Source organism: Emydura macquarii, unplaced genomic scaffold (genome assembly GCF_026122565.2).
Source record: "Emydura macquarii macquarii isolate MOO-44397 ecotype Brisbane River unplaced genomic scaffold, CSIRO-AGI_Emac_v2 contig_1253, whole genome shotgun sequence".
Lineage (NCBI taxonomy): Eukaryota > Metazoa > Chordata > Testudines > Chelidae > Emydura > Emydura macquarii.
Window position 1 is genome coordinate 97,404,721 of NW_027131390.1, and position 18,256 is coordinate 97,422,976.

General features: G+C 47.1%; 1 protein-coding gene across 1 annotated transcript in view; it reads left to right on the top strand.

Moving 5' to 3' along the window:
• DPP10 (dipeptidyl peptidase like 10) overlaps positions 1 to 18,256 on the top strand; it is a 397,481-nt gene that overhangs the window by 336,695 nt on the left and 42,530 nt on the right. Inside the window, exons 10-11 of the mRNA XM_067549556.1 lie at positions 107 to 204; positions 17,456 to 17,579. Of these exons, the coding sequence (XP_067405657.1) occupies positions 107 to 204; positions 17,456 to 17,579 (222 nt within the window). The remainder of the gene's footprint in view (positions 1 to 106; positions 205 to 17,455; positions 17,580 to 18,256) is intronic.

Sequence of the window (18,256 nt, forward strand, 5' to 3'; positions counted from 1 at the left end):
TCTGAAAAAACATTAAGATATGTGTATTCCCTCAGTACATTTAGCTGTCATTATTTCTAGTGCCTCTACATGACATGGTAAAACTTCTACTTTTTTCTTTTCAAAGGCAGGTCAAACAAACCCAACAATAAAGCTGTTTGTAGTCAATCTCTATGGACCAACGCATACACTGGAACTCATGCCACCAGACAGCTTTAAATCAAGGTGTGTAATTTAAATGTTTTGTGAAACTCACAGCTACCTCTGAGACCGTCTCTTCCTTTATACACAAACACAACTGTTCAGTTTAACTGGAAAACTCTTTGCCCCCATGGTGGTGAGCGCAGTATAAAAACCCGAATAGAACAAAATAGAATTCTGCAAGGAATTGTCCTGCCGAAGTTACTGTCTTTTGCATAAGGCTTAATGCTGAGCTCCTGACCAGCTTATTAAAGATTCTTTGGAACTTTCTTTAAGGATAGGAGAGTTTTAATTAAAGTCTTCTAGTCAAATTCCAATTTATGTAACTATATTTTGCCAGCCTAAATTCTCATTGCAGCTTCAGTTAGCCATGATATTCCAATTCACTTCCCGCCCTAAATTGTTGAGTAATATTATTTAGTGCATTGAGCAGAGTTGACTGCGTTCTAGAGGAGAGGGAAGCGCTCACTGTGTATCAACACCTTGCCTTCCACCATAGATCTGTTTGTTTGAGGGTTATTTATATTATTAAAATAGTTTGAGATCTCCAGCTAAAATGTGGTAAACAAGATCAAGAATTATACTACCACTAGTCCAAAACAGGGGAATACATTTTGCTGTTTGTGCAGTTTCTACAAAGCCTTACACCTTTACAGTTCTTAACTGTTCTCCAAAATGGCCATAATATTAACACTATGAGCCTGAGTCATCACTGTGTAACAGTTACATAGTGGTATAACTTCATTGACCTCGGTAGAGTTTCACCAGAGCCGTATGGTAGTAATTCAGTGGTGAATCGGGCCCTGTCAGTTGTGCATGCTGGCATGAACACTTACAGTTTCGATAACAGGAATCATTTTGAATTGTGCTTCCTGAAAATGTATCTTCTCTCTGAAAGTGGAGCCTTTTATGAAAGGCATGAACACATACCGAATGTGAACAATCTCTCCCACTGGTTGCTAACTGCTCACTGGTGAAAGCGATAGCACATGCCTCTCTAAATGAGCTCCATAAAAAACCTGGAGAACAAACACTTAAATGAAATGGATTAAAATAGTTCTTTAAATGTTACAAGGGGCCAGAGAAAGTATCATTTAAAAACAATGGAGCAATCTTCAAGAAAAGAAAAAGCAGCAGCACATACATTTACCAGTTTTGCTGTAGGTTTTGTGAATTCATTCTTTTCCTTAAGTGATGTATTTCTCTCAGACTAAAACAAAATTGAATTAACTGAATGAATATTGACATTGTTCAGTCTTTCTTTCCATCATGAACTGTAACAACTGAATTCACAGACTGTCCTGTGTGGTCCTACAGAGGCTCACTCCCAGAGTTTGAGTCTTTGGTGTGATGCTGCCTGTAGCTTTAATAAGACTAACATTAGCATCCTCTGTTTGCTTTGGGATACATTCAGTTAAAAAAAAACCATTCTGCTGTTGCATCATGGAAACCTGAGCAAGGCTGTGCAAACCTGGAAAAATCAATTTTTATTTTTATTTTACCTATGAAAACATAATGCCTTAGGTTATCAAAAATAGAATGTTTACATGGGTATGGGACAAGCATCATTTGAGAGTTGTGATCTGCAACTCTGCATTTAAGTAATCTGTATGTTTGTCAGTCTGAGTTGTATGTGCACATAAAACATGTAGAGCAGCCAGGGGGTTGGGCAGGCCTTTTCTAAGGCAGAATCCAGAATGGTTGTTTAATGATTCTGACCTTTTTGTATTAGCTTGTTCCAGCAATCAGTGTTTTGCAGTCCCATTTGTAATGAGTGTTTGTGAAAAAAAGGTAATGCAGGCCTTTAAAAATTCTCTGGAGTTTGGTTCACCTTTAGGGATTTTTAATAGAACTTTCAGGGTTAAAATCTTTCTGAAAATAGATATTGTGCATGCATTAACCACTAAAGGTGAAATACACTTCTCTGTGCTCCCTAAAGCCTCGTTTACAGTTAGGAATTTAGGTTCAGATCCTTGAGTCCAGCTGAACCATGCTCAGTGCAGGACTTGAGAGGGTGACAAAGCATGTCCCTGATTTAGAGAGCATCTACAATCTTGTTAGATCTCTAGCATAAGTGAGAACAGCTTCAGGGCTGCTATAACCTATTCTGATTGCAAAAGCCCCATTGGAGCCTTCTACCAGTCCAGAATTGCTAAGGTGTTCTGGACATTCCCCTTACGGGGTGGTATAGACTGACAATATGAGACTGGGATTTGCCTACGCAAGTGGGTCCCAGATGTGCATCTAGGGTAACCTAATGACCCCTTTGCACCGCTAAAGTGGTACAAAGGGCCTGGAGACCCAGTGCCAACAATCTTATTCTTAAAGTGTGGCTGTGTTCTGAAAAGTAACTGCAAAAATCGTGTCATTCAGTGTTTCTATTGAAAATGTGTAATTAGATCTGTTCTTCTTCAATGACATAGCTTTTATTACATTGTATGTCTCTCAATTTCTTGGGACCGCATAAATACGAAGAGGAATGTCTGTGTAATACACAGACTAAAGACCCAGTTCTGTCCATGGAACAGTGTTTTGCCTTTGATTTTAATGGGACTAGGATCAGGTCCTTTGTTCCAATTGTAAGGCCAAATCTCAGTTGCCCCATACCTCTGCAGTCTTTGAAGACAGATGTCAATTGCACTGTCAGGTAGAGAAGGTGTAACTGAGAGCAGCTCAAGTCCAAGAGAGCAGTTGGGGAATCTCAATAAATGGTGACATGGAAGTAGGAAAGACCACAGCTACACTTTCAAATCCCAGATTGAGTTTTAGGACTGGCAATTAGGGGAGGGAAAAAAACCAATGAACCATCCTTTATTTGCCAGGTAAATTTGACCTGGAAATCACTGAGTAGCAATAAACAAAACCACATAACGCTGTTGTTAAATAATCACACTTTAGAATAGAGCTATGCCGTAAGGGGTCTTACATGGGTTTATTAGAGTCTTGGACTTGAGCTGGACCTGTGCACTAGGCCCAGAATATCTCAGCTATTTAATTTGTTTCCTTTTTTGGGATCACCCACTCCTTTTCTTAACCTAGTTGAGCTGGATGTTCAGTCTCTATGGCACTCTCATTCCCTTCTGGTCTGGGGAGAGCTAATGATCCTACCTTGGATAATTGGACTTTTAAAAAATACTGCAAGAAATTAAATCAGTTTGCTCCTTTTTATTTTTTTCTTTAAATACCAATATAATTTTAAATGCCTGACAGAATGCTAAATGTCTGATTTGTATATAATTTTATATAAGCAGGTTTTGTATTTACCTGCTAAAGCATATAATCAAGTACTTCCAGGCTGAGACTTTGTATGACAAATTTCAACCTCTCCAGTTTTTTTCTAATCTAGTTATAATCACTTGAAAAATTGGATTTATGTAAATGCAGATAAAATGTAATAACACTGTTACCAGTCTCCACAACTTCCTTCATTGTTCTCAGTATTTCCACATCATCAGAGGCATTTATACACGTATTTCCTGTTTCTAAATCCGGGTGATGGGGAAGTTGGATATTTGTGGGAAGGGGTTGTTTTTATATTTATGTCAGTCTCTTTGCCTAATCCTTGGTTTGGAACAGAAAGATTATTTGATGGTGTAACCCCTCCTGTCTACTAATCCAGCACGAGGGTGTTCAAGATAGGGAAAGTCTGCCTTGTGACTTTTTACACAGCTTTGGGAAACTGGACCTGAGGCTCCTCTGTGTGCTCTGCATTGTGTGTCAGTGTGTATTCACTCAGACCAGACCCATTCCTCTGTGTGCTCTGCATTGTGTGTCAGTGTGTATTCACTCAGACCAGACCCATTCCTCTGTGTGCTCTGCATTGTGTGTCAGTGTGTATTCACTCAGACCAGACCCATTCAGACCGATCACCAAGAACAAGGTTTTATTCTGCAAGGAAACACATAACAGGATTACAGCCTTCTCCCTGCTTGTCTGCCACATGTTCCCAGCCTCAGTCAATGCAGAAACTCTCTCCTGGGAGAGCAGAGGGTACTTTGTATAATGCAATCCCCTTACAAATCAATCCTAACTCCCACGATAACTGAACCCCAAAACAAACAAGCCAGCATTGCCCTTTTGTCTCATTTAAACTCCTCTCAAGGTGCTCTTTAAGCTCCTTTTGGTCCTTCCTGCAAGGAAACGTATAACAGGATTGCAGTCCATCGGCCTCCTCCCTGCTTGTCTGCCATGTGTTCCCAGCCTCAGTCAGTGCAGAAACTCCCTGCTGGGGGGGCAGAGCGTGCTTCCTGGCAGGAGCCAGGAAGTTCTCCCAAAATGCCACAATTTGTGGTCCACAACTTGTAGTTCCCACTGCTGCTGTTGAAGCACACTGGAACTCTCGTCCCTTTCCCTAGTCAACAACCTCTTGGGTTGAATATTGTATTCCAACCCTTTTTAAGTGTTTCCGAGAGCCTCCTGCTGCATGTCGCCCCACAACAGCATGGCAAAACCCCCAGTCTCTGGCACTCTACCATTAGGCAGCCCACTGTTCCAGATTGAGCCGGACAGGTGCCCTTCACTGTCTGGTTGAGCGTCGAGGAGCTGGGGAACTGTCTCTGAGCACTTCTTCAGCCTTGTCCCACTCTGTCTGCCATTCTCCAATCCAATGAAGTTCATTCGGACTCTTCTCCATCTGGTCAGTCTGGTCTGTGGTCCTCATGGTATGGTCAGGGTCCTCCAGGTCAGAGTAGTGAGGTTCTGAATCAAAATGGTCTGGGTTTGGGTCTGGGTCTGGTTACTCAATACACTGTGGCCCTGGCTTCCCTTCACTGTACTGCCCATCCCTCATGTTCCATGTACTCCTGTGTGTGTCATCCTCCTACTGGTTTGCTTTCCCTTATAGCAGCCTGGTCTATCTATAGAGCCCCCAGTAAGTTCCTTTCCTATCCCTGACCCCAATGGGAAATTTCTCTCGAGTTCTAGTTTGGCTCCCCCAATACATAGGAACAGACATGGTGTCATTTTGTTCTCTCTTTGAGTGATTGCTCATATCCATTCCATTATAGGTGTGCGCGCGCCCCGTTCACAGATTCCCGGAACTTTTTTCCCTTAGCTAGCTCCGTAGGGTCGTCTCCGGCACCCCCTGGAGTACTGCACTCATGCCGTGGTACATAGGGCGCTGCCGACCCTGCGGGCCCTCAGTTCCTTCTTTCCGCCTGTGACGGTTACCGGAACATCTGCCTCTTGCATGCAAACGCAAGTAGCATCCCTTAGTTTTAGCTGTTACTGTCTGAGTTCTAGTTTATTGTTAAACGGTAGTTAGCAAGTAGTTAAGTAGATAGTGCCCTTAGGGGCTAGAATTGAGCCATGCCTGGCTCTACAGGCTTTAAAGCCTGCACCGCGTGTGCGAAGTCCTTTCCAGTGAGTGACCCTCACGACCGTTGCCTCCGATGCCTCGGGGAGCAACACAGAAAGGAGAAGTGCAGGATCTGCAGGTCCTTCAAGCCAAGGACCCAGAAAGAAAGGGACACAAGGCTGAAGGCAATCCTGATGGAGTCCGCGCTCTGGCCGGATTCTGAGCCTTTGCGTTCACCTGCGGCACCGACTCTCTCGTCGGTGCGGAGCTCCCCACCGGCACCGTCCTCGGCACCGGCACTGTCCTCGGCACCGGCACCAGCTCCACTTGCGATGCCAAAGAAGAAGAAGCGGCGGGAAGCCGCTCCCATGGACTCTCCCCTGCTACCGGGAAAGCAGGGGGTGCAGCAGGAGATGCCCCAGCCACGTGCCATGGAGAGTACTCCGGCACCGGCATCTCCTCGCAGAGAGCCTCCCCCGACTCCTGGGGGTGGGGGAGCGCCTCTGCAAGGGCCGTCGACACCGGAGGCTTTTGCTGTGGCATGCGCCCTCATGGGTCTGCCTATGCTTCCATCCCCCCCTCGGCCGAGGGCTCCGGGACCGGTGTCTCGGGGTAAACCCGCGTTGGGTGGCCCCGGTGGGTGGAGGAGACGGGAGTCGAGATCTCCCCCCAGACGGTCAAGGAGGGTAGAGAGTGCGGGCTCCCCTCCTAGCTCCGACTCCAGGTTGTTGAGCTCCCCAGCACCGCGGCACCGAGGACAGTCCAGGGGCAAATGCTCGAGGCAAAGGCGCTACAGTTCCACCTCGAGTGGGGACCTTAGTGTGGGCTCCGGTACTCCGGTGCGGAGCCCAGCTCAGTACCGATCCCCAGCGTTGCCTGCCTTCGCACCGCCGACTACCTCGGCACCGAGTACATCAGCACTGTCTGCCTTGGCACCATCTGCTCCGGCACCGAGTGCATCGGCACCGCCTGTTCCGGCACCGCTTGCTCCGGCACTGAGCGCCTCGGCACCGAGGGACTTGTCGCGCTCCCGATCAGCATCGCAACGGCGCAGGTGACACTGCTCCCGTTCCAGATCTGGGAAGTGTCGCCGCAAGTCTTCTCGAGGGAGGGGTCGTTCCAGCTACAGCTCCTCCAGCAGCTCTTCCCCTCATGGACACCATAGGCGCCGGCACCAGAGGTCTTCATCGTCCCGGAGCCGCTCCCCTCCCAGGGCCCATAAGCACCGTTCAAGTGGCTCTGGGTCCAAGGGGGGACGCCTGGAGATGACCCAGCAGGTTCCCACGTCGGCACCTGCATGGCCTCAAGGCCCCTGGCAATGGCCATATTGGGGGCCTTGGGGTGTTCAGATGGGTCAAGGGACTGCCTTGGTTCAGTCCTCGGCGGCCCAACCAGTGCCCCCTCCTGTCAGGGCACAGGAGGGTAACCCTTCGGAGGAAGGGTCTGATCCAGAGGAAGGTCCTTCTACAGGGGTCCTTCCTCAATCTTCCTCCTCCTCCCCTGATGAGGCACCGGCCAGGGACTGCAAGGCCCCCCTCTTTGACTTCCAGGCCCAGCAGGACCTCTTGAGGAGAGTGGCAGACAATCTGGGCCTGGAGATTAAGGAGCTCTCGGAGGAGGAGGACCCCCTCTTTGGGGTCTCGGACACAGCAGGCCCATCTAGGTTGGCCCTCCCCGTTCATGAGAGGGTGATGAAGATTGCTAAGACCCTCTGGCAGACCTCCTCCTCGGTAGCTCCCACCTCAAAAGGTGCGGAGCGCAAATACTATGTCCCCAAGGAGGGGTTCGAGTTCCTGTACATGCATCCTGCCCCGGGTTCCCTCATGGTGGATGCAGTAAACTAGCGGGATCGCCAGGGGGGCCAAGGCAATACCCCGAAAGACAAGGACAGCAAAAAGCTGGACCTCTTCGGGCGTAAAATGTATTCTACAGCGGCCCTACAGCTGAGGGTCACTAATCATCAGGCCCTCCTTGGCAGGTACAATTTAAACCTCTGGTCTTCCTTGAAGAGGTTTTCCTCGGGGTTGCCCCCGGACTAGGCCACTGACTTTGCCACTGTGTCGCAGGAGGGAGTGGCGATGGCTAAGGCGGCACTTCAGTCAGCCAGTGACACAGCGGATGCTGCCAGCAGGGCAATAGCGTCAGCCATTGCCATGCGCCGCTGCTCCTGGCTGCAAGCATCTGGTCTGTCTTTGGAGGTCCAGCAGTCAATTCAGGACCTCCCATTTGAATGCGCCGGCCTCTTTTCCGAGAGGACAGACGAAAAGCTCCACGCCCTGAAGGACTCACGAGCCACCCTGAGATCCCTAGGGCTATACACCCCTCAGGCCTCGAGGCGCCAGGCCACCCTCAGCCCCAGAGGCAGCCGCAGCCCCCACCAAGGCTGCCACCCAGACCCGCTCTGCCCAGAAGGGGTCGGGAGCGTTACCGGGTGCCCAACCGCCGGGATCGGCAGAGGCCCCCTGCAGGGTCCCAGCAAGGCCCAAACAAGGGCAGTGCCCCCCATAAGAAGTTTTGACGGGGTGCACGAGGGTGGCACCTCTTCTTCCCCCCTGGATCACTCCAAATTATTCTCCCACAAACTTCGGCCATACTACGCCAAATGGGAGCCTGTTACTACGGACCAGTGGGTCCTTCGCATAGTCCTCCGGGGCTACGCTTTGCAGTTTACAGCCTTCCCACCCAACCTTCCCCCTACCCAGTCCCTCTTCAGAGACCCCTCTCACGACCAACTCCTCATGCAGGAGATCAACTCCCTCCTTACGCTCGGGGCTGTGGAGGAGGTTCCTCCACAGGAACAGGGAAGGGAACTATACTCAAGGTACTTCCTGATTCCCAAGGCCAAGGGGGGCCTGAGGCCGATTCTGGACCTCCGCTGTCTGAACAAGTTTCTCAGGCGCACCAGGTTCCATATGGTCTCCCTGGCCTCCATCATTCCTACCCTAGATCCAGGGGATTGGTATGCCGCCTTTGACCTGAAGGACGCGTATTTTCACATCACTATCCTTCCAGGTCACAGAAAATTTTTAAGGTTTATGGTAGCTGGGTGCCACTACCAGTTTTCGGCCCTACCCTTTGGCCTTTCGTCCGCGCCAAGGGTGTTTACAAAATGCATGGCAGTGGTAGCGGCCCACCTGCGCCGCAAGGGGGTCCAGATATTCCCCTACCTGGACGACTGGCTGATCCGGGGCAAGTCCAGGGCCCATGTGAGGAACAGCCTGGCTCTTACCTGCGCCACATGCACCAGACTGGGGCTGCTCATCAACGAGCAGAAGTATACTCTCACCCCGGTGCAGCGCATAGAGTTTATAGGGGCTATCTTGGATGCCACGCAGGCCAGAGCCTTCCTCCCGCAGGCTCAGTTCGAGGCCATCTCAGCCATAATCACCAATCTGAACAGGTCCCCCACGACGACAGCCAGTCATTGCCTCCAGCTGTTGGGACATATGGCAGCATGTACTTACGTGGTGAGGCTGGTTCGCCTCAAGCTCAGGCCCTCCAAAGGTGGCTGGCCTCAGTCTATGCACCGGCCAGACACCAGCTCAACAAGGTGGTCACAGTTCCCGCCCAGGTACAGTCCTCCCTGGTTTGGTGGAGGGACCCCGGGGAGGTTATGCAGGGAGTCCCCTTCCGGGACTTGGCCCCCTCAGTGACTCTAATAACGGACTCCTCAGACGAGGGTTGGGGGGCTCACATCAGCAAGGACCTGAGCACCCAGGGGCTACGGTCACCACACGGAAGAGCTCTCCATATAAACGTCAAGGAGCTCAGGGCAGTCCGCTTGGCCTGCAAGGTCTTCATCAAATTCCTGAGGGGCAGGATGGTTCAGGTCCTTATGGACAACACAGCGGCCATGTTTTACATAAACAGGCAGGGGGGAGCGCGCTCCTCGGCTCTTTGCCAGGAGGCTACCGAACTTTGGGACTTGGCCGTGAGACACGATTTTCACATGTCGGCCTCTCACCTCCCAGGGGTCAGGAACGACGAGGCGGACCGCCTCAGCAGGTCGTTCTTACCCCACCACGACTGGTCACTGCACCCGGAGGTGGTGACTTCGTTCTTCCGGAAATGGGGGGATCCCCAACTGGACCTGTTCGCATCGTCCTGGAACAGGAAGTGCCCGAGTTTCTGCTCGCTCTGGGGTCGTGAGCCGGGCTCCGTCTCTGACACGTTGCTTCTAGACTGGACAGGGCCCCTCATGTATATGTTTCCCCTCATTCCGCTCCTGCCCAAGGTCCTCTTGAAAATCAAGAGGGACCGAGCGGACGTGATACTGATCGCGCCGGATTGGCCGCAGCAGCACTGGTACAGCATGCTGCTCGACCTGTCCATCGACAAGCCGATCCCGCTCCCGAGACGTCACGACTTGCTCTCGCAGGACCAGGGTCACCTGCTGCACCCGGACCTGGACTCCCTCCACCTGACGGCATGGGGAGACTGTGGCTGACGGAGGGAGAGAGAGCCTGCTTGGCGCAGGTCCAACAGATTCTGCTTCCACTCAGGTTGTGTACCGGGCCAAGTGGAAACGGTTTACCTGTTGGACGGTTCGCCCATACAGGCGATCTTGGAGTACTTGCTCCACCTGAAGCTCCAGGGTTTAGCACTGGCGTGCCTAAAGGTGCACCTGGCAGCTATCTCGGCTTTTCACCAGCTGATGGAAGGGTGTACCCTGTTCTCTCACCCCATGTCAGCTAGGTTCCTCAAAGGGAGGGAGAGGTCCGTGACCCAGTGCCTCCCTGGGATTTAAACCTGGTCCTCATCATGTTGACAGGACCCCCCCTTCGAGCCCATGGCTACATGCCCGCTGCTCGTCCTCTCCTGCAAGGTAGCCTTCCTAGTGGCCATTACATCGGCCAGGAGGGTCTCCGAACTCAGGGCTTTAACCTCGGAGCCCCCTACGCTGTCTTTTATAAAGATAAGGTCCAGCTGAGGCCCCACCCAGCCTTCCTACCTAAGGTGGTGTCTCAGTTCTATTATAAGCAGAATATCTTCCTCCCCGTGTTCTTTCCCAAACCACACAGTTCGGAGGAGGAGCGGAGATGGCACTCGCTGGATGTCAGACGAGTCTTGGCCTTCTACATAGAGCAGACCAGGCCATTCCAGAGGTCAACGCAGCTGTTCGTGGCAGTGGCGGACCGGATGAAGGGCTCACCTGTCTCCACCCAGCGCATCTCCACCTGGATTACCGCCTGTATTAAAACCTGCTACGAGCGGGTGAAGGTGCCGCTTCCAGGAGCTGTGACAGTGCACTCAACCAGAGCCCAGGCCTCATCTGCGGCCTTCCTGGGAGGAGTGCCCCTGCAGGACATCTGCAAAGCAGCAACCTGGTCGTCAGTCCACACCTTCACATCCCACTACGCCATCGTGCAGCAGGCGAGAGAGGACGCGGGCTTCGGCAGGGCCGTCCTGATGAGAGCAACTCACCGTTGACTCCTACCTACCTCCAAGGTATGGCTGTTTAATCACCTATAATGGAATGGATATGAGCAATCACTCAGAGAGAAAACAGGGTTACTTACCAGTAACTGTTGTTCTTCGAGATGTGTTGCTCATATCCATTCCAAACCCACCCTCCGTCCCCACTGTTGGAGTCGGCAGAAAGAAGGGACTGAGGGCCCGCAGGGTCGGCAGTGCCCTATGTACCACGGCATGAGCGCGGTACTCCAGGGGGCGCCGGAGACGACCCTACGGAGCTAGCTAAGGGAAAAAAGTTCCGGGAATCTGTGCACGGGGCGCGCACACACCTGTAATGGAATGGATATGAGCAATACATCTCGAAGAACAACAGTTACTGGTAAGTAACCCTGTTTTACAGTGTATCACCCATTCCCCTCCTCCTGATTCCAACTATACACCATAGACAGGCAGGTCCCCTTGTTTTCTAATCACAATGTAGGGAAAGGATTCCCATCTGTCTCCCAGTTTCTGTCTCCCTTTCTTCTCCCTGGCCACGAGCACCCTATCTCCAGGAGCGAGTGGCGCTTCCTGTGTCTTGCAGTCATAGTACTGTTTCTGGTGAAGTTTGGCAGCTTCAGACGCACGTGCAAGCCTGACAATATGCTCTCTCTAGGCATTCCCTCGGCCGGGAGATATACTCCTCCTCCTCTACACCCTCATCTCCTCGGTGGGGAAAGCCCAGGGCCAGGTCTACTTTCAGCCTTGGGTGTCGACCAAACATTAAGAAGAATGGGGAAAACCCAGTGGATTCGTGCCGGGTGCAGTTATAGGCATGGGTCATGGACTCAACATAGTCCGTCCAGTTGATCTTTTGATTCCCAGCATATTCATGAGTGTTCGATTGAACTGCTCAGTGGTCCCATTCCCTTGAGGGTGATAGGGTGTAGTTCTGCTCTTTGAAGTCCCCAACAGTTTCCAGAGCTGGACCAGGAGATTACTTTAGAAATTTCACCCCTGGTCTGTATGTATCCTCTCAGGGATGCTATAGTGGCAGATTAACTGTTTCTATATCACCTTGGCTACAGTAGATGCCCGCTGGTCACGAGTAGGGTATGCCTGAGCGTACCGGGTGAAGTGGTCAGTGACTACAAGAATTTTCTCGATGCCCCCTTGGGATTGTTCCAGGGTGAGAAAGTCGATGCACACTAGCTCCAAGGGCCTAGTAGTATGGATTGAGGTAAGCGGAGCTCGGCCTTCGGGGATGCCTCTTTTTCTTAGCCAGCACCTTTCCCACTACTGCTGTTGAAGCACACTGGACCTTGGGCTACATAACCAGTGATAGGAAGGATGATTTTATGGTGAAATCACCGGATCAGTTGTGAAGAAAACTAGGTTCTATTTAGAACTGAGCAAAATATTTTGGCTGAAATGTTTTTTCATCTATAAATGCAGATTCGGTTCAACTGAAACATTTTGGAAATTTGTGTGGAATTTGTCAAATTGTTTAATTAAAAACAAAAATCAAAATGTTTCATTTTAACATTTTCAAAATTAAACCTTTCAATTTTTCAATTTGAAATGATTCTTTGCTTAGAAATCAATATGAAATATTTTGTTTCAGGTTGAATAACATTTTGTTTGCCCTGAAATTATTATTATTTTTTTTCACTTTTCATTTCATTGATTCTCCCTCCTCGTCTCTCCCTCCCCCGATTTTTCAGAACTACCAGCAAAGCAACAAATTAATTATTTCCACAGCTCTAGCTCTAGCCTGAGCTCTGCTTATAAACTTCTTATGGGATGGGATGATCAATTCCACCCTCTCTCCCCTAATCTGTAAAATGGTAATAAGAATGCCTACCTCACAGGGTTGTTATAAAGGAGTAATCCATTAATATCAGCATAGTTGGTGGATGGAACATGTTATAAAAATACAAAGAACTAAAGTATTGTAATTCAATCATAGACATTATGGTCATCTGACCTGTCCCATTTAATGCTTTCAAGTCCTTAAGCCCTCATCTATCATTAATTTCCTATTTAAATTATTATTAATTAATTTTATTATTTAATACTAAGGATGTTTTTATTATTAGGGTGGTACCCAGGGGTCCATGCTGAGATTGGGGATTTATTGTTCTAGGCACAGTACGAACACATAGTAAAAGACAGCCCATTCCCCAAAGAGTTTAGCATCTAAGTGCCAAAAAAGACACAGTCTGGAAGATAGGAAGTATTATTTCCCCCATTTTGCAGATGGGGAACAAACATATTAAGATAAGAGATAATTAGCGTCCACAACTCCAGCTACAGTTAATGGGAGCAACAGTTGCCTATCGTTTCTGAAAATCAGGCCCTAAGGCCCAGTTCCTCAAAGACATTTAGATGCCTAACTAAATACCTTTGAGAATCTGGGCCTATGTGACTTGTTCAAAGTCATTCAAAAAGTCTGTGGTAGATCCATCAAACTGTATCTCCTGAGTCCCAGTCTTTTTACTTAACCAAAATACCAGCCTTCTTTCAATATAGCATGCAACAATATCCAATTTTAATGAGTTTGGTTACCTTGCAGGATTCATTTCTAGTTGAAAAGTATTAACTTTTGCACTAGTGTCCACAAGTGCAAAAATTTCCCATTAGTACTCATAAATTCACATCGTGCCTCTTTCTAATACACAGCAATATAAATAATTTAAAAACACAATAAATATTTTAGAAAGTTATTCATAGGGCAAGAATCTAGTGTTTACCTTTCTTAGCAGACAATCTGCCAGCAAACTAACAGAGCAACATAGCATAGCTTTTTCAAGCTAGCACACACTGTACTTATTCAACCAAATCCACAACTATTCCTATAGTCACCAAGGCTAGATGTACACCATCATTCCATTGCCAGAAGTGTTAAGTATCAGAAACCTCCTACTACTCTAAAAGGTAGGTATGTTTCACAACCTATCCATTGGCTTTAAATTAGATTACAATGACTTCATTATAGCAAATTGTCTGAATTTGCAAAATTGGATTTTTTTCTTGGATGGATTCCTATTTTAAAGCTCAAAACATTGTTTTCCAACTATTCTAATTCAAATCTCAGTATCCACTCTTCAGGCAAATTTAGATTGTGAATGTAACTGTGCATCCTGTGTAATTCAATGCAAATCCCTTTTCTTTGTTCAGATTACTGTCTCTGTTGACTTTGCTAAGCACTTAGCATAGCAGGCAGTAAGATAATGTACATATCTTCTCATTCACTAGGTTCCCCAAACTCACAAGTGAGATAGGAGGATCATACATTTTTAAATGATAATTAATGTAATAGCAAATCATTATGCTATGGACATAAAATAGTGTCTCAATTTAGACCACCAAATTAAAGGAAAAAATTGTAAGAAAATACAAAAGAACGCTTTCAACTGAGCGTATCTGAGAAGGATGGATTATTGTGTGTGTGTGTGTGTGTGTGTGTGTGAGAGAGAGAGAGAATATATATGTGTGAATATATATGTATGTGTATATTTATATCTATATGTTAGTCCTGTCTATGTTGCCCAACACTTCCCATTATAAGACCCTGTTTTCAGTTGCTTATAACTTTGTCAAACTTTAACCATTCAGGCTGAAGGTTTACATGGCACGTGTCTACCTGAGGCTGAGATATATAAAATTTCAGCCAAAATGGCAGAGCCATTTCGGATAATGAGACTAGGGACAATACATTGTTTTCCCCCATATAAAAAAATTCTGGTGACCTTTTCTTTCAACATCTCTAATGCCCCCATGCTTTAGAGTACAGACTTGACATCTGGAAGAGGGGTGGCCTTTGTGTCTGGGATGTGACTTTTACTGTCCCCGTGAAATCTGCCCAAATTTGGCCAGTTTATAAACCTCTGAAAAATGGCAGTTTGCACAAGCTTTGTAGAGTCCCTTTCAATTTTAGCAGCTAAAACTATGAACAGTCTTTACTCACTATGCGTGCTCAAGCCTCTCTCAGCTTCTAATGTTAACCAGACTGTGTGTGCACTATCCCCACAGAGTGATTGAGCATGTGCACTCCCCCACAACTCCAACATGTGACCAGACTGTAGATGCATCATCCCTGCAGAACAACTAAGCATGCTCTAGCCCAGAGCCGTGGGGGCAAAGCCAGACTTTCTCTCTAATGGCTGGTCTGAGCTGCCGTGGGCCAGGGTGGGGCCAAGCACTGGAACGAAGAGCAGGGAACCAGTCTCTCCTGTGCTCTCAATGACCTCCACCCCATTCTCCGGCACCCAGGCAGAGTGGGAGATGAAGCTGTCTGCTTCAAATGCAGAGGGGACAAAAGCCAGACTGCAGGGGAAGGAGTAGAAGATTGGGACAAGGAGTCTGGGACTGGCTGGGCAAGAAGACTGTGAGCTGGAGTGGATGCGTGCTTTAACTGGGAGCCAGGGGAAGAGGGAGAGGGGAAGCAGTGACTAGGAGCCAGGAGGGATGTGGAGGCTGGGACTGGGAGCTGGGGGAGAGATGTAGTTAAAACTGGTGGAACAAGGAGGCTGGCACTGAGAACCAGTGAGGGAAATGGCAAAAGGAACAGGGGTCTAGTTGGCGGGGAGAAAGAACATAGATTAGATGAGGAGCTGTGGGAGGGAAGGAAACTGGGTTGAGTAACCAGTGAAGGGAGGCAGGGGACAGGGGCAGATGGCAGGGAAGACTAATTTGACAGGAGCTGGAATACTGGACATGATTTAGGACAAGAATCCAGGGAAGGAGAAAACGGAGACAAGGAGATGGGTTGGGAGGAGGGTGGGATACCGCGATTGGATATGGAGCCTGAGGAGGGAGACTAGGACTGGAGCCAGTGTGGTGGGGTGAGAGGAGGGAAGAGATATATTGGACAAGGAACCATAAGGGGAGACTAGGACTGGTTGGATAAGGAGGCTGGGATGAAAAGCTGTGCCACTTTGTATAAATAATTGAATATTCAGTGGAGCAGAGAATGTAACCCTGGTCTGGAAGAACATCCATATCGCCTTGAGTCAGGTGGAATAGCAGGGATGGGTAGTCCCAGGCAAGGAGTGCAGATTTAGTTATTCGATCACATGCCCATAAACATGGGGTCAAATTCAGACCTGGTGCATCTGCATTTCATTCCTGGGTCCCTTGTCCTTTGTGTGCAGCATCAAAAATCCCACACAACTTTCCCTTTCAGGACATGAATTGGCCATCCATGATGTAGTAAAATGTCTTTTGACTCTATAATTAAATATCTACTGTTGACAGGTAATGAAGCTTCCATCAAAACTACATTAAAAACCTAATTAAGCACAAGCTAACACCCTTGGTTTAATGTGGGACTGAATTTCTAGACACTTTCTTTAAGCCCAGTGTTGAGCGTTTCTCAACTGGACGGGGGAAGCTGCTAACTGTCATAAGCAGTGAACTGAAGCAAGCATTCCAAGTTTCTTTGTGATGACAAGCTGCAACAGGCCTTCCTAGTAACATCTTTAGTTTGACAGCATAACAGGGTTTCAGGAAGAGGTAGGTAGATATTCTGTGCTATTAAAATCTGTGTGTTGGACTCTTTTGCTGAGCCAAACATGTCTGGGGACAGACAGTTTGTCTGGTATTACAAGTTATTTGCTACAGTGAAAGTTGACTAACAGTGATACTGCGTCTGACTTTTCTCTTCATTCAGCCCCAGCAAAGAATACTTACAGTGTATAGGTGGCATTTTAAAATGATCCCAGAAACCTTGTAACTATTATTTTTTTGAGGGATGGACTGTGTGTTTGTGCAGAATGTTGTTTCTCTTAGTTTTATGTCTGCTGTCTGTCCAGGAAAGAAAACATCTGGCACAGCAAAGAAACACTGCAGTCTGCAGACTATTTTTAAAAAGCAAACACATTCATAAACACGTGATTAGTTTAGGAAAGTTCAGGTGCAACATCTGTTTTCTAAGTAGGTTTTACTTTAATTTATTTGCTTCTAACACTTAACAGACAAACAAGAATATAGTAAATTTATTCTCCTTTTATTCTGACCATGAATTAATGGCACAGTCCTGATTAGCCTTCAGTATCTAATTTACAGGACTTTGCTCTAACCACTAGTGTCTTCTCTCTCGTAAAAGACCTTACTCACTTACACAAAGATAAGCTCATGTTTATGTGCTTTGCTGGATCAGCGCCAAAATGGACACTATATATTTTTGGAAAACTTATTTTAAATATGGCAGGAATTTGACATATTTACAATCTGTATTTTATACAGTTAAAATCTTCGTTGAATGATTTATTGCATATGGTCATGTGGGACAAAAGCTCTTGAAACGTGCAAAGCTACTTAAAAGATTGCAATATAACTGCTAAAGGAACAGAAACTTCCCAGAGGAGCAACATGCCGTAACCAATATTCCTAGTAGTAGCATCCCTTATCTAATATATTTGTCATTTGTGTACCTGATTCCATCCCTCCATACTCATGTTTTCACATGGCGCAATTCAGTACAAGCTTTGTTTCCCAGATTTGGTCCACATACTGCTATAATTTCAAACATTACATAACCTTATATAAACCACTATATTTTAAAACTTATGTTTACCTCAGAGAATACTACATCACTATGGTGAAGTGGGTAAGCAATACCAAGACTGTGGTGAGATGGTTAAACAGACCACAGAACATTTCCATCCTTACGGTTTGTGAGACCACGACTGGGGCTTGTAGTAAGGTAAGTCGTATTTCCTTGTTGCTTTCTTTCCTGGATTATATTCCTGATACTTATCCTTATGACCAGAAAAAGATGTTTGGAGTTGGATCTTCAGAATGTCTTTACTAATTAATTACTAATTAAAAATAAGTAAATAACATGGAGATAATGAAGTGATAGAATTCCAGATTTTACGATGAAATGATTTCATGCAATCACTAAAATCCAGGGACCTAATTTTCAAAGTTCCTGTGCTTTGTTCATTCATTAACTTCAGTGGGAGTTACAGTTGATCAGCACCTCTGAAAATCAAGCATTATACATATAGCTAATGCAGAGGCAACACATATCCCTTCAGGTAGTCTCATCTGTCCAGCCACTGTTCTTTCTCCCTACATACATTCCAGACCTTAGTATCTATAATGGCTGGCGTTGATTTAAAAGAAAGATGCATCATTTTTGATAGTCCTTGGAGGCTCATCGTACATAAACAATATATTTTATGATTAAAGTAACATAATTTATTTTTATTGAAATTGACATTTCTGGGGAGACTCAGGATAGGCTTTCCTGGGCTTCAAAGGAAATCACGTCCATTCCTCATCAGGAAGAATGTGACTGTCATGGATCCATAAGTGTGTGTGAAGAGCAGTTACTGTTCAGAACCTTAAATGAAGAAGATCATTTTTGTTTCCAAA